This window comes from Pterocles gutturalis, unplaced genomic scaffold (assembly GCF_000699245.1).
Source record: "Pterocles gutturalis isolate BGI_N339 unplaced genomic scaffold, ASM69924v1 scaffold25228, whole genome shotgun sequence".
NCBI classification, from domain to species: domain Eukaryota; kingdom Metazoa; phylum Chordata; class Aves; order Pterocliformes; family Pteroclidae; genus Pterocles; species Pterocles gutturalis.
The window spans coordinates 4,645-19,293 of record NW_010123720.1 but is presented as its reverse complement, the minus strand read 5'-3'; the positions used below and the strand labels follow the sequence as shown (position 1 = coordinate 19,293).

General features: G+C 42.4%; 1 protein-coding gene across 1 annotated transcript in view; it reads left to right on the top strand.

The window, feature by feature from the left end:
* The window catches only part of ATXN2 (ataxin 2), a 43,082-nt gene extending 28,752 nt beyond the window's left edge, over positions 1-14,330 (top strand). The window contains exons 18-21 of the mRNA XM_010078026.1: positions 8,061-8,206; positions 9,054-9,281; positions 12,649-12,817; positions 13,683-14,330. Of these exons, the coding sequence (XP_010076328.1) occupies positions 8,061-8,206; positions 9,054-9,281; positions 12,649-12,817; positions 13,683-13,711 (572 nt within the window). The 3' untranslated portion in view covers positions 13,712-14,330. The remainder of the gene's footprint in view (positions 1-8,060; positions 8,207-9,053; positions 9,282-12,648; positions 12,818-13,682) is intronic.
* Positions 14,331-14,649: the final 319 nt, after the last annotated feature.

The window sequence follows — 14,649 nt, the reverse complement described above, 5'->3', positions numbered from 1 at the left end:
GCTCCTAATTTAACAGAAATTGCATGTTCTGTGTTCTTTCAAGTAGCTACTTGGTGACTTTTCTAAATATTCTCCCAGCTTCCCAGTAAACGATCAAGTGCTCAAAATTCTTGTTATTGAAACCATTCAACCCAGCTGGATCACAAACTCCATGAGACGCTTTTTTTAAGAGTGTGTTCTTGCCATGTGCAGACGTGTTTATTGCTTGGTGAACATGAATTGGCTCAAATGTACCCGTAACCTACAAAGTTTACAGTTAGCTACACATGAAATGACTTCTGATGTAATGCAGCACTGTCTCAAGTCAGATTTTTGCAAGTCTTCCATGTGCTGAGTACTTGAAGACCTTGCCTAGACGGATTGTGTTTCCTCAGAATGTGTCCGTCTGTAACATATTCACTTCAGCTTCCATTTATCGCTATGTGAACACTTGGGAAAATGTAGAAATGCCTCGAGTGATGAATATAAGCTGCTTATGGAGTACATTGCTAAAGAACAACGTGCTGGAATCATTCACATTTGATTCAATGACTCTAAGAAAGTATCTGTAACTTATGTTCTGTATTTTGGGAATCTTAAGTTTATCCACAGTATCCTTGAACTAAATGTACCGATGCACTTTGATTCTGGTCCTCTCTTAAAACTAACTTGAAAGTACAGAATAACTTCCTGAGAAACAAACACCATTGCTGCCTTTGATTTTTGGAGCACTTGCTCAAACAAGTTCTCAGATTTCCTTTTGGCTCTTTAAAATTGCTCTCTGATTTTTATATATATTATTTTTAATTGCCCCCCTTGATATCAGGATTCAGTGGGCTGTACTGCCCTTTTACCCTTACGAGGTAGTAGTGCTTTCTTTGAGATAATTCTTGCAAAATTCACTCGATTTTTCTCCTGCATCTGTGGTAGAGAGAAGATGTCTGCAAGGACAACTACACTGAGACCTGGGGGTTGGGGGGCACTGTTTACGGAGTGTTCTTAAAGTGTGAAATGTTTTCTGGTGAAATCTGAAACTCCATCTTCACTAATGGTTTGGGACAAGTTGGAAAGTCTGTGGCAAGTAGTAGCTGCCTGCCAGCGAAGAGAAATGCCTGTAGATCCATTAAGTGAACTACCCTCACTGCCAAAAGTTTGGGTTTTGTTTTCCTTCGTGTCTGGTGAAGAGATAGCTGAATCCAAAATACAGCCAGTGACCTCCACCTGTTGATAAGCACTCTTCCATTTTAAAGAAAAGTACTTTTGTGTAATGCTGTTTAATGGGCTGTTTCTGCATTTCTGGGATTTCCTTGCCGCTCGTTACAGTGTCCTGCTTCTGTTTCACAACCCGCTGGTGACAAGAGTTCAAGAGCAGCAGAGAGCTGAGCTGCGTGGTCACCAGTAGAGCCATCTAAACATGACGGAGGAGTGTTTAAAAATCATTGGGTTTTTCCCCTCAAAACACAATTGGGAAGGACAATGTTCAAGCAAATATCTCTCTTCCCGTCTACCAGCCAGACGATAGAAATGTCTGTTACACACTTCAGCTCGTAACTTCTGGAGATGTGAGCTGCTTAGCTGTCCTTACCGAGGAAAGTTCGAAGCGCAGGCACTGCAGCAGGGCAGTATGCACATCTTTAACTGCCACACACACGTCCCTGGCCGCGGATCTGTCGCTCGTTCCCTGCTGATCCGCTCCTTGGTTTCAGAACACACCTCCCGTCTTGGAAGCGTTGGCTCTGTGTGATCTCCCTGGTACCAGTAGCACTGGGCTGGTAGAGTTTGCTGGCCACGGTTTGCAGTTTGACTGCGTGGGCTGTGGCACACAAAGACCTAAACTTGTCTTGTACTGTTAGCAGAAAATTGGGTTATCTAAGCAGAGGGTGGATATATTCGTTCCTGTGACAATGAACTTGTGTCAGTTTTACCATGTAGCTGAATTGCCTCTGTTTTCAGATAACTGGAGTCCTCTGAAAAACTTTAGTTTTGTGTTTAAAACCAAGCTTGTATAAAACCAGACCTTGGTTTTATACAGATGCATTTCTTGTTTTTTGTGCTCTCATTCCTGTCCCCGTTCTCCCTTCCCTTTTCCCCCTCTGCATATGTTTTACTGATCTGGTGTTGTCTCTAACTTTATCTGGTTTCTGTCTCAGCAGTAGAGTAAATTCTATTCCCCTGATAGTACAATGGTGGATAGAATATAAACTTCAGAGGATTCTCCAGGGACTAAGAGTGAACAGTCACCAAAGGTGTCTTGGAACTGTTAAGAATGACAGTGATCTAGCTGAAAAAACAAGGGGCCAATTTCTGGTTTAATGTAATTACATTTTAACCTTCTCATTACAGTGGACTGTAATAGACCATTAATTGACATAAAGTTTATTTTTGTGTTAATTAAGAACTGAAGACCTCAGTGTCACAGTTTAGAAGGAAGGCTTACCTGAGACTTGTGTTGTTTCATCTCCACTCATTTGTAAAACTAAATATCCAGCTCTAATAACACCTAAGTAAATAAAAATATCTGCATGGTTCTACAATCTTAAAAAAAATAATAATTAAACAAAAATGATGCTGACCTTTCCAGAAGACGGGAAGTATGCACGTGGCAAGAGGCTAATTTACCTTTCTATTTCCCAAATTCAGCATGTCCCAAAATACCATACAGCAAGGAGACAGGCCCTTCTTTCTACTTTGCCAGTGAGTTGGGTTTTTTGTACTAATTTTGATTGTACAGAAAAGCACTTTCTAAAGAACAGATGTTAAAGGAATGGGACGTGTTGAGGGAACAAGTTTCCTTGCACCAAACCAGTATGTGGAAAACGCAGGAAGGTTCCTTTCCGTGGACGGGGGAATGAAGCTGTTGAATGGATGTATATGACCACAGGAAGCTGATTTGTCAGTCTTTTCAATTAAATGTGTGTTGCATGCCGAATAATCTCTAACTTTGCTACCCAGTCTTTTCCTCTGCAACCAGAAGTGAGCACTGCATGTGGATAGCCTCTGCTGAAAACCTGGGTGAACTGCTTCCTCCCTTTCCTTCATGGCCCAAGTGGGATTTTTAAAACTTGGCAAGTTAATCGGCTTCCTGAAAGGAGAAGTATCTCGTGCCTCATCTCTTTCGAAACCTATGACTCAATTTCTGAGCCCCTGGGGGGAGATAGCTTGAGTTGCAGCTGAGGTGAGGGCAGCTTTCTGTAGAGGTACCGGTGTCACGGAAGGAGTGCAGTTGTCATTACTCTAAAGAGAGCGACCAGATGCGGGCTCCTTGCCGGTGTATTGCATCGGGCGCTTCCTCCTTGGCCAGTGAACGTTACCGGTTCCGTTACCTGGCTCCGGTGTGCCTGCATGGCGGTGCCCAAGCTGGTGACAACATCAGCATAGGTGATGGGAGAGGGGCTGGTTTTCTCCAGGCTCAGAGCACAACAGCTCATACAGACTGGAGTTGCGTGCATGTACAGGGAAAGGAGGATAACAAAAAAAAATTCTTTGTGTGCTGGTGTTCATAGCACTTGGAGGAAGTGGGGTGGGTGGAGGATGAGCTGCAGTTGTCACCCACGGCACGGGAAAGCAGGACTGCAGTTTCAGGGTATTTTTGAACGTGCTCCTGCCTGCAGTGAGACTTGTTGTGTCTGTCTGCAAGTCCACGCAGCCTACGCCAGGCACTCTGCTCGGGTGTTTTTTTTGAGTTAGCTCATGCAAAAGGGATGTGAGAAATTCCACTTGTTCTCCAAAAATCTCTTCTGGAACAGACTTCCTGTGTTTCTCGTACAGAAACGGTTCTGCGTGAACTAGTGTTGGAGGATGCTGACCTGTCCTGTTTTCATGCGTCTTGGTTTGGTGCACTGAAATAACTCGAACAAGCTCGTTCCTTTTGTGGATAATCTTTTAAGTGAAGACCACTCTACCTGTGTAAAACAACTTCTTTAAATGTTTGTATTATGAAAGAAACATTTGCTATTTCTTTGCTTCCTACCATTCAGGTCTTTTAAATGTAGTTATCCTCACCATCTTACTGGGTCTGGCAATAGTTTTGAAGTTTGTTCACTGGTCAGTTCTTGGAAATAGGCTCTTCAGTGCATCTTTGGACGATGACCAACGATGACCACCATTGGCAGCAGTGAAATTCCTACCAGGGAAAATATGAAATTACATTATCTGGTTTTTTTGCATATACCTTTGTAGCTGGGAGTTCTGCTTGATTTCTGCTGCTCTGACCTCTTTTGATTTCAGCTCCCTCTGTGGGTTTGGTGGCTGGCTACTCCTTGTTTGCCTCTCAGAAAAATGGGTTGCACTTTTGCAGAGTTGAATTCAGTAATTCAATCCATCTGATATGTTTGCTCACTTCATTACTGAGTCACTTACCTTCACTGGGTGTCCCTGCAAGGTTAGTGCAGTTAAATATTATATATCAGGAAACAACTTGATGAGAAAGATGCTGAAGTGAAGCAGGTTAGCCCAGGGAGTATTTCTTGGGGAGAAGAATGTGAGGCATTAAGGGGGAGAAACACAGTGGATTTCTGCTGGCATGAGCTGAGGTTATTTGCAGCAAGGAGATACGCGGAGCTGTTTTGTCCTTTCCCAGAGCTTTCTCAGCACTTTCTTGCATACGAGATGGCCATTTGGAAAACCTCCAAAGCACTGATGAGTGGGGGAAAATGTTGGATAATTGGCAATATTTTTTCCCCACCTCCTGTCTTATCTTGTTTGCTATTTGATATGTCTAGTGAGCTGTTTTGATGAACAGGCAAGAATTCTTGAAAAAAGTCACAGCGAGAGTGCTGTAGTCCTGGCTAAGCAGGTGAGCTTCTCATGGCTGTTCTGCACAACTTCTTTCACAGGCTTGCTGGTCTCAGAGGTTTTTTTGGTTTGTCAGGAACCGTTAATTGCACTAGCTAAGCACGGAAAGCCTTTTACGTTTCTAGAGTTGAAGTTTGAACTAACAAAGCTCTGTGCAGGTGTTTCAGGCGTACTGCCGTTCGTCCTGAACTGTTCTTGATTTGTATGCAGCATCCGTACAGGATTTAGATAAGTGTCCGCATGAGATTTTTTGAAAGACACTTTTAATATTGCTATTAAAATGTAATTTGCAGCAGCATCTGAACTAGTTTTAACCAAACTTGGTATAACTTATTAGAATAATTTGTTACAGACAAAATAGGGGAGAAGGGAAGCTACGCAAATAAAAATTATTCAGTATAAAAAAATCCGGTATTTTAAGTGGAAGGCTATGAATAAAGGATATTAGAAGGTTACGGAAGAGCTGCCACTGTGACAAAAACTTGATCCTCCCCCTCACTTCTGTACCTGTTCTTTAGGGTACTATTCCTCAGTTTAACTGGTTTCTTAAGAGAGAAATCCTTCATTGTGAAGTTTTAGTGTATAATGTGTCTGCTTCAGAATAACTTGGGTTATTATTCTCTTGGCTCTAAAGAAATGAAAGAGGAATTGCGCAGATGGTTTAAGGGAGTACCACATTATTTCGGGGGCTCTTAACAAGTAATGTGGCAGGATGTGGGAAGCCCTGAATATCTTACAACGTGGAAATAAATTTCATATACATTTTAAAACCTCTTTGAATGGAGCTGAAGTTCATTTGTAGTCAGGTGTGCCAGCTCTGTGGCCGAGGCAGTGGGATGAGAGCTCGGGAAGATTTCTGGTAGCACGCCCTTTGGCAAACCAATCCCTCTGCAATTATTTCTGTTAGAGATAGTAACTTCTGGCCTTCAGAGGGTTGTATAATAATGAGATTGAGAAATTTTCCTACTGTAGGAAACTGTAAACTTCCTACTGTAAAAGTGATGGGTGTTCCCATTGATAACTGTCATGTAGTCCTTGTCAGAAGCAGTGGCAGCTGAAAGTCTAAGAGAAGCATGGTTGAGATGCTGCTGCAAAATAAATTTTACTAGTGATATAAAAAAAACCAACCCCGTTTTTCTTGCTTTTGAAAGGATAAAAGTGCTGTGGTAGAAGATACTGGTAGTTTTGCCAGGGTGTGGAGAAAATACCGAGGTGTTTTCAAAATCCCTCAGTCGGCAATGCTGGTAGTGTGAGTTTGCTTGCACACCCCTGCTGAAGTTCACTTACGTGCTCATGGCTAAGTTATGTTAGGATCAACTCAGACTGCAGGAATTTAGGGTTACAAATGTATCTGAAGTTAATAGCCTGGAGCTGTAGTGCACATCACTGCCAGACCATTTGCTCAGTGAAGATTTAACAGAGCTTTCGAGACAGCAGGGCGGGATGAAGTCCGATGTGGTAGGCAGTCCTTTTATAAAGGAGGGACCTTCCTCGTGGCCTGTACGGTTATGCAAATCTCAGCGAAGCAAAACAGCTACTGTCTATATGTATTCTAGTGAGTTTTAATATTTTAGAACTAGTATTTTTAAGCTTTATAGCAAGCCAAACTGGAGGAGAACAAGTGCTGGCCCAGGGCTGGTTAACAGCACAGCAGAGTTGCTGTCCTTTTGAGACTTGTTTTTGCTGAATAGCATTGTGCTTTCAGATGCAGCTATGTTTTTGTCCCATTTTCTCCACCCATCTTGTCTTTCATCCTTTATATACCCTCAGGCAGTTCTGTGTATTCATAACATAGAGCCCAGCACAGTGAAACTCTTCAGGAGCTGCAGCAGACACTTACTTGTGAAAGTGAGACAACATGGGGCCGGTGGTTGCTGCAGAGCAGTTGCACTCCAGGTTTCTCCCTGTGCCCTGCCTTTCAGGTTTACTAGGGCAAGAAAACCCCACCAGAAAACCCATCACTAATAAAGGAACGCTGCAGACAGGCTCTTCATTGGCCATCAAGTTCTCAGGGAATACAAACCGCATGAAAAAAAGCTGTAACCTGCTAGAGCAGTAATTAACTCATCAGAACTATAAAAGGTACCAGAACAAATAAGGAACAGTTGCAGGGAGCAGATTCAGGAGCAGGTTGATAGTTTGCTTTGGCTGTTTTGTCTTTTAGTGCTCTTGTCATACAAATGAGCCTCGGTCTTGACAAGTTTTGGAGAGAGCAGCGCGCATTGTCGCGTGCAGAAGCGGAGTTGCACGCTGTGGACTGGTTGTTGCACAAGTTCGAAAAGCAATAGAGGGGAACAGGCAAAGCACCTTCATTTTCTCAAGGACTTGCTTGCTAGTTGCATGCTTTGTGTTTAAAGGAAGACGTGATCATTATGGGTTCTAGTACTTTCTTAGATTTCCTCAGAAGTAAAGAAAAAAAAATTGTTGCCTGTTTTGAGGCAGAACAGGGCAGGACTCCTCAAGGAGGGACTTGATATTAGTTTGTTGTTGGAGACTGGTATGGCTGTAGCAACAGATGTGGTTTCACTGGTGTGAAAGTTTTGTGTTGTTAAGTTTCTTCCTTTTTTGGAATTTCATACTTTTATTCGCTACTGTTCCAAGGAATTAAGAATTTCATGGTGATATTGAGAAGCTCGCAGAATGGTGGTGATACAGAAAAGCCTCTCTTGAGGGGAGAGGAAAGATACGTTATTTTAGAACAAGATACTGGCTTCAGCAAAAATTTGATGCTAAGCAGCCTCAGTTTTCTCAGCTGTTATGTATATTCTATGTCCCTATAGCTCTTAAGCACACATACAGAGTACATACTTCACACTGACTGTACTGTGAGCAATTTCCAGAAGAGTAGCATGGTGAGGTTAGCCAGGTATAAGGCCAAATAATTTTTTGGATGGTGGAAATAAAAATGGCTTGTAACACCTTTGAAAAGTACATTTCAGGAAAAACTAAATTGTATGAAAATGATAAATTTGATATTTTAAACTGGTCTGTTTGACAAAACAAAAGATGAAATACTGCTTTTTTTGATGTAGTATCTGTTACATTGTCAAACTAGGGAAGATGAACTGTCTAATTATGGTTATTTATAGACTTTCCTGCAAAATCAAACTACACAAAAGCAAGGTAAGATACTCAGCTATTTGCAAGATAAATATTTTATTTTAGAAGGGGGAGGGAATGTATTTACAGTGTGTTTGAGATAATAGCGAAACCTTCAAGTGCAGATGGTGACTTGATGAGATGCACGTTCTGTATCTGTTGTTAAATATTCTTCTTTTTCATCCTAGTTTCCACTGGCTCACTTGCTCAGCAGTATGCCCACCCTAATGCTACCCTGCATCCGCATCCTCCGCATCCTCAACCTTCTGCCACACCAACTGGCCAGCAGCAAAGCCAACATGCTGGAAGCCACCCTGCTCCTAGTCCCGTGCAGGTAATGGAACTCAAGGGAGTGACTGTCTTTAAATTGTATTTAACATGCTTCACTGGAAGGTATTGCATCAGTCTGATGCTTGACATCGATGTATTAATTTATTTGAGAGGAGAAATGGTAAGATGGAGCAGCTGCCGAAACGAGCTGCATGTGGCAGATCTCATACAGGTGTTGTTTAGTTTCCCCCCTGTTATAAATTATTTTTTCTCTGCTTGCAGCAGCTAAGACTCAAAGGTGGTAGGCTCATGATGTAGCTTGTTAGATAAGCTAGCAGAGGAACTTGTGGCGGTCCCTTTTCCTTACTAAGGACCAATATCAGAGTCCAGCTATTCATTTCTTCCTCTTCAGAGGGGATGGGGTATAGCTTTGCTCCTGTGGAAGTATCATAATTTTGTCAGAGCTTTAATGTGAGTGGAGTTACAACTAGAAATAGCAGATAAATGCTGTGAAGTGTTTGATTGTATTTCATCAAATACATGCAGCTAAAAACAAAATAGACCTCGTGATAGTGCTGCATGCCTTAGTTACGTGCTGGTAGTAACTTTGGGCTGCCGAGTGCAGCTGTGAAGTACAACCAGCTCCACCGACACAGGTTCTCCTTTTTACCTGTCAGTCTAGGTTCCATTTTGCAGGCTGCTGCTCACGTGACTGTAGAAAATGAGAAGATGAGCCTGGGGGAATTGAAGTGAGTTTCCTCATGACCATAGGTGTGGTGATCCTTAGATTTGCCACTTAAAAGACTCACTATCAAGAGCAGTTTTGCAAACCTTTCTTAACGCTAGTTTCCAGAATAAACGTGTCTCGTTTCTAGACCATAGCCTAAATGATCTTCTGTCTTTTCTTGCAGCATCATCAGCACCAGGCTGCTCAGGCACTCCACCTGGCAAACCCACAGCAGCAGTCGGCAATTTACCACGCAGGTCTAGCTCCAACCCCACCTTCCATGACGCCAGGCTCCAATACGCAGTCTCCACAAAATAGTTTTCCTACAGCACAACAAACAGTCTTCACCATTCATCCCTCCCATGTTCAGCCTGCATATACCAATCCGCCACACATGGCCCATGTCCCCCAGGTAAACACAGTTTAACAACCTTCAAGACTAAATGTCTTAATGCCACAAAGTTAGGACAGTCGGGCCTGCTGAAGTGATTTCCATTCTGTCACCTCTCAGCACAAACTACCTGTTGTGTTATTTTAGGTTTCTGTCTGTACATTGCCTTTATTTAGAATTTTACAAGATATTTGGACCTCAGCTTCCAACACCCAGTGCATCTACAACTGTAGTTTAATGAAGACATCTTAAGGTGGCACTGCTACTGAAAGAAATTGAGCTCTCTTCCCAGTTCCCGGCCCCCACCCTTGTCCTGCCCCACCATTCTGCTCACAGAACTGTTTGGCCATGCAGCAAACCAGACTGGGGACGTGATTCAGCTGAAGTGTGGCTCCCCTACCCCCATTTTAGGCCGTTTCTCAGTCAAATCAGTTCACTGCTCAGGTTCACTGCATGATCACAGGAAGAGCGGCATTCAGAAAGGTTGGAGGCGAGAGCTGAGTGGAGGAAGGCTGAATTGCTGCTTTCGGTGGCAGGTTTAGGCTTTGCGTTGTAGTCAAATTTATCCAAGAATATCCAATAAAGATATTACACAGGATTACTAGTGTAGTAAGGCACTGCGATGGGAGATAGGTGACATTCAATTCAGATGACTGCAAGACAATCCTTGCTGAAAGAAATGCGTGTGTGTGCGTGTGTCTGTGTGTGTGACTCCAAATGAACTGCTTATGCAGGAGGTTCCTGATGGTTGTTGGTCAGCTTAACAACAGTCCTTGCTTCAGGATCAGAAATCCACTTCTCTTAAGTGCTCTCTTTTGATCAACTCACTGAAAAAAGGGATTTTGGGAAGGGAAGCACATGTTTGATTAATAAGAGCTCCGCATAAAGCAGCGTTACAAAGATTTTATGATGTTCACTAAATCTCATGGATTTAGTGTGCTTTGTCAAGGAACGAACAATTAATCAGTAATTTGCCTGCACAGTTTCTTCTGCAGACCAAGTACTTGGTGTCTGGCTTATGCCTTCTCATACAGGCTAACCATAGTTTGGGATGTCATGACTAACTGTAATTAGGGAGATTAGTCTAATAGGTGTCCGGTCCCTTGCAGAATTCTGAGAAAATCTTTGCTTTGGTCCCCGGGACAGTCAGTTAAACCAATGAATTAGTAGTTACTTAGGAATTGTTTTACTGATGTTGAGTTTTTAGCTTTTTAATTCTGTCAGGCTTTTAATTTCTCTGCTTTTGTACTGCGGGAGGGTAAGGAGAGGATGTCTGAACTTGACTGCTGCTGTGGCATCTTGCCATGTCCTCCCAGGCTCTGGTTTCTGCCAGAAACAAGACACTTGCTCTGCTCCGGTGTGAACACCTAGGTTGTGGAGCTTCTCGGGGTGCCTTGCCTGCAGCCCTTCAGAAGGGTCTTGCAGGAAGCTTGTGGGTTAGTGGCATGTTCGGTGCTGTGCCTCAAAACATGAAACATGTTTGTTTCAAGGTCAGCCCAAAGGTAAAACCTACATTAACTGCGCAGTAGGCATCGTGGCCAGGCCCGTGATCGCGCTGTAGGATGCGACCGTTGCCTTCCTTTCTGTGTGCCAAGCACTTCACAAGCAAACCTTGCTAAAGCAACTTCCAGTCAGAACTGACTGCTCAGTCGGGATTTTTCAGCAGTCACAGGCACAGCCTGCCTTACCCTGGATTTTTGACTTAACGCAGTCTCTTCTGCTGTAATTTTTTTAGGGTGAAAACTCCAATCTATAATCCATATTTGTACCAAACTAAGTGACTTTTCAAAATGAAGTGATTCCCTCAAAAATCTCTACTGAAGGAATAACTACAGTTCTGTAAGAAATTTGAAATGCATGTAATTATTCCATTGTGGGGAAACTAATCACTGGATTTAATAGTTCCTTAGCAGCCTCATTTCCAGCTTAGGAACACCATTCTGAAATACTGTGTAGTAGGCATCTCAGCCTAACACGGGGGATCAATTGAATTTCCTTTTGGGTTGTCAGATGAATCTTGAGCTGTTAGATATCTCACTTGAGAAACAGTACTTCAGAATTCATTAGAGTACTGTCAGCTGCCAATTTGCAAAGCGTTTGAGCCACAGCAGAAAATTTTTTATCCGATGTGTGTATTGAATACAGCTGCGGTCTGAATAGCTGCTTTATAATGACGGCTGCTATAATGGCGTGTTTGTCAAAGCAAAAATGGTGCTGATCCTGAAAGGTATTTCTGTTTCCCAGCCTTATCTTCTAAGCCTTTTTTAGAGCAACAGTGAGATTTGAATCGCAGCTCCTGCCTTTTAAGGCTTCTTGAGTGCTATTAATACAGTGCAAGTCTGATAAAGAGTTGGAGGAATGTCTGTGATGAGTCAAGTAACCCTTTTGTCTTTAAGAAATAAAATTGTAGCCACTACCTGCTATCTGTCTTTACTGGCATGTGAAACTTGTGAGGCTGCAGTTATTGCACCGTAGTGCTCTGTTATGGGATAGGGTAGAAGGACAAAGCAAACCTTAGATACAATTTTTTTTTTTTTTTCCCAAAAGAAACCCATTGAGAGCTCTAAGAGTTCCTTAATGTTTTGTGCTTTTAAGAAACTAGTGTTTACTAGCTTTTTAAACCAAAAAATTGATGACCTCTGGAGTCATGAACTGCTCTGAGCTAAAGAACCCAACTGACAAGTTACTGAACTTGTGTGCCAGGAGGTGATCAGCCATCGTAAAGATTCATCTCCTTTTTCTGCCGAGACTTAACTATGATTGCTGAGATGACACAAGGACCTTAACTGTGAGGAGCGTAACTGGAAGCAGAACAAAGCTGACCTAACAGTGTACCGGGATGAAATCTCTCATCTCAGAATGGCTGCTTAGATGAAGGATAGCGTGGGCACAGGTCGCTGGAGAGAGCGGCTCCGGGACAGGGAGCCCCGACAGAATGGGGAGTTGTGCGAGGAGCAGCTGAGGAGGGGACGCCAGGCTCCCAGTGCCGGTGAAGTTCTGATCCCTACCCGCTGCATTCTCTGCATAGGAAGTGCTTTGATCGAGGTTACTAACAGTCATGTTTTGAAGTAATGTTTTGCTGAGGTTTTTTTTTTTATTTTAAATATCCCACTGTTCAATGCTGGCAGTTTCTCCCAGCACTCGCTGTCCAAATGGCTAACGTTGAGAATGTGACTCAGAGCCAGCAGTAAGGATTTGAGCCCTTTTTTTTTTTTTTTGGTTGTTATTATTATTTTTGTGTTAAGATCTCTGACTTAATCCCTAGAGCTAATCTAGTTAAAATGGAGTAAATCTCTGGATTTACCGAGCTAGAGAAAACTTTTGACAGTCATGTGGCCAGGAGTGATGCCTCCTTGTGACCATTATACTAAAGAGCTCTTTGTTTCAGGCTCATGTACAGTCAGGAATGGTTCCTTCTCACCCAACTGCCCATGCTCCAATGATGCTAATGACGACACAGCCACCTGGTGGTCCCCAAGCCGCCATCGCTCAAAGTGCACTACAGCCCATTCCAGTCTCGACAACAACACATTTCCCCTATATGACGCACCCTTCAGGTGAGGAGTGTGTGCCCGGGAGACCTGCACCGTAACTGAGCCAGGTCGTGGTAGTGAGGAGAACTGTGATGAACCAGATTTGGGGAAAAGAATTAAAAAAAAAAAAAAAGTAAGATGTCCTTGTAGAGCGGCAGGCTGCTGGAGGCAGACTCTTTCTGCATTTTGCAATTGTATTTTGCCAGCCCAAATGCGAGCCTAGATAAGCGGATGAGATTGAGCTAATTGAGCAAAGACTTCGCTTCTCTCTAGCTGAAGTAGAGAAATGGATAACTCTGCAGACTCTGGCACTGCGGGACTGTTCTTCCAGGTTTTGCTGTGGTTTTGCCGTGGGGGATGGACTGTCTGTGTAGCCTGTTTATTATGATCTGGGGGTTTATTAAATTTAAAGTGATTGGTCTTGAGGATAGGAGAGAAAATGTTGCTTGGGGGACTGAAGTAGAGTGACAATTGAAGTCTAATCTTTAATCCAGAGTAACATTCTGCAGCTTTACTTTTGGGCAAAAGTAGGTGCTGTATGACTTCTTTCCGCTTTAAATTTAACCGTACCTAGGTTTCTTTATTATTCATTTCCAAACAGCCTCTAAACTGTTGTAGTGAGCTAGTTACCTAATTTTGTTTCTCGGGGAATGTGTGAGCACAAGGCTGCTTTCTGAGGGGTTAGGTAGGGAAAAAAAAAATCATCCAAAGGACATCTAGATGTGCAGGGTTTTGTTTTGTTCATTTAAAATATAAAAAAATGGAAAGAGAAAGAAAAAAAAAAAAAAAGGAAAAAGTTCAGCTCAGTAGTTGTCCTGTGACCACTTTACTAGCAAACTGTTGTGTGGCTTGCCAATTTATTATTTACATTTGAACTTTTTTTTTACAGTACAAGCCCACCACCAACAGCAGTTGTAAGGCTCATCTGGAATAACTGAAAGGCTGGATACCTTTTGTAGGCCAAATACCCTCCTTCTACTGCTTCTGCCAACTGGAAGCACAGAAAACTAGAATTTCATTTTATTTTGTTTAAAAAAAAAAAAATTTGATTTCTTGTAACATCCACTAGGAATGCTAACAGTTCATCTTGCAGTGGGAGAGATTCGGACTGAGTAGAGGCATTTAGGAACTTGTGGGCTATTCCATAATTCCATGCACTGTATCTGAGTCCTGCAAGTGCCCCAACTCTGCTTGCTGAAAACTGGAAGTTATTTATTTTTTAATGACCCTTCAAAGTTATGAACTCATCAGCTAGCAAAAGAAGTAACAAGAGTGATTCTTGCTGCTATTGTCACTAAAAATCAAGACTTGGAGATCCCTTTTACTTCTAACTAAACTTGAAACAGGTTCAGTAAAAAAAAAAAAAATTCTAATCGTCAAACTGATGAATTATTATTTATAAAATCACGTTTGATGAGATAATCACTATCGTGAGACAGTGATGTAACTTTTAAGTTAAGAAAACTTTTACTTTGTAGATAATATAAAATAAAAACTTAAAAAAAAATTAAAAAATAAAAAAAGTTTTAAAAACTGACCTACTGGGTGTTTGTGTCTTGTTTTACCAGTATCTTTCTTTAATGTAAAGTTCTCCAGCTTTCGATCCCCGTGGGAGTGACTGTTCTGTCTGGGGTCAGGTAAGGTTTGCGCTGTGTTTCTGTCGTGTCCCCCCGCCATGAAACCAGATCCGTCCTATCTGACTTCAGGGCCATCGCAAAAATAAGTCAAAAGGTTTCAAGATCAGAAGCTTGGGACCGGATTTAAAGAACTCCTGTCCCGGTCTGTTCCCTTTAAAATGACGGAAGACCTGGTGCTGCTGGAGAAAGCAAAGCAGGCACCCTGCGCTGGACAACCAC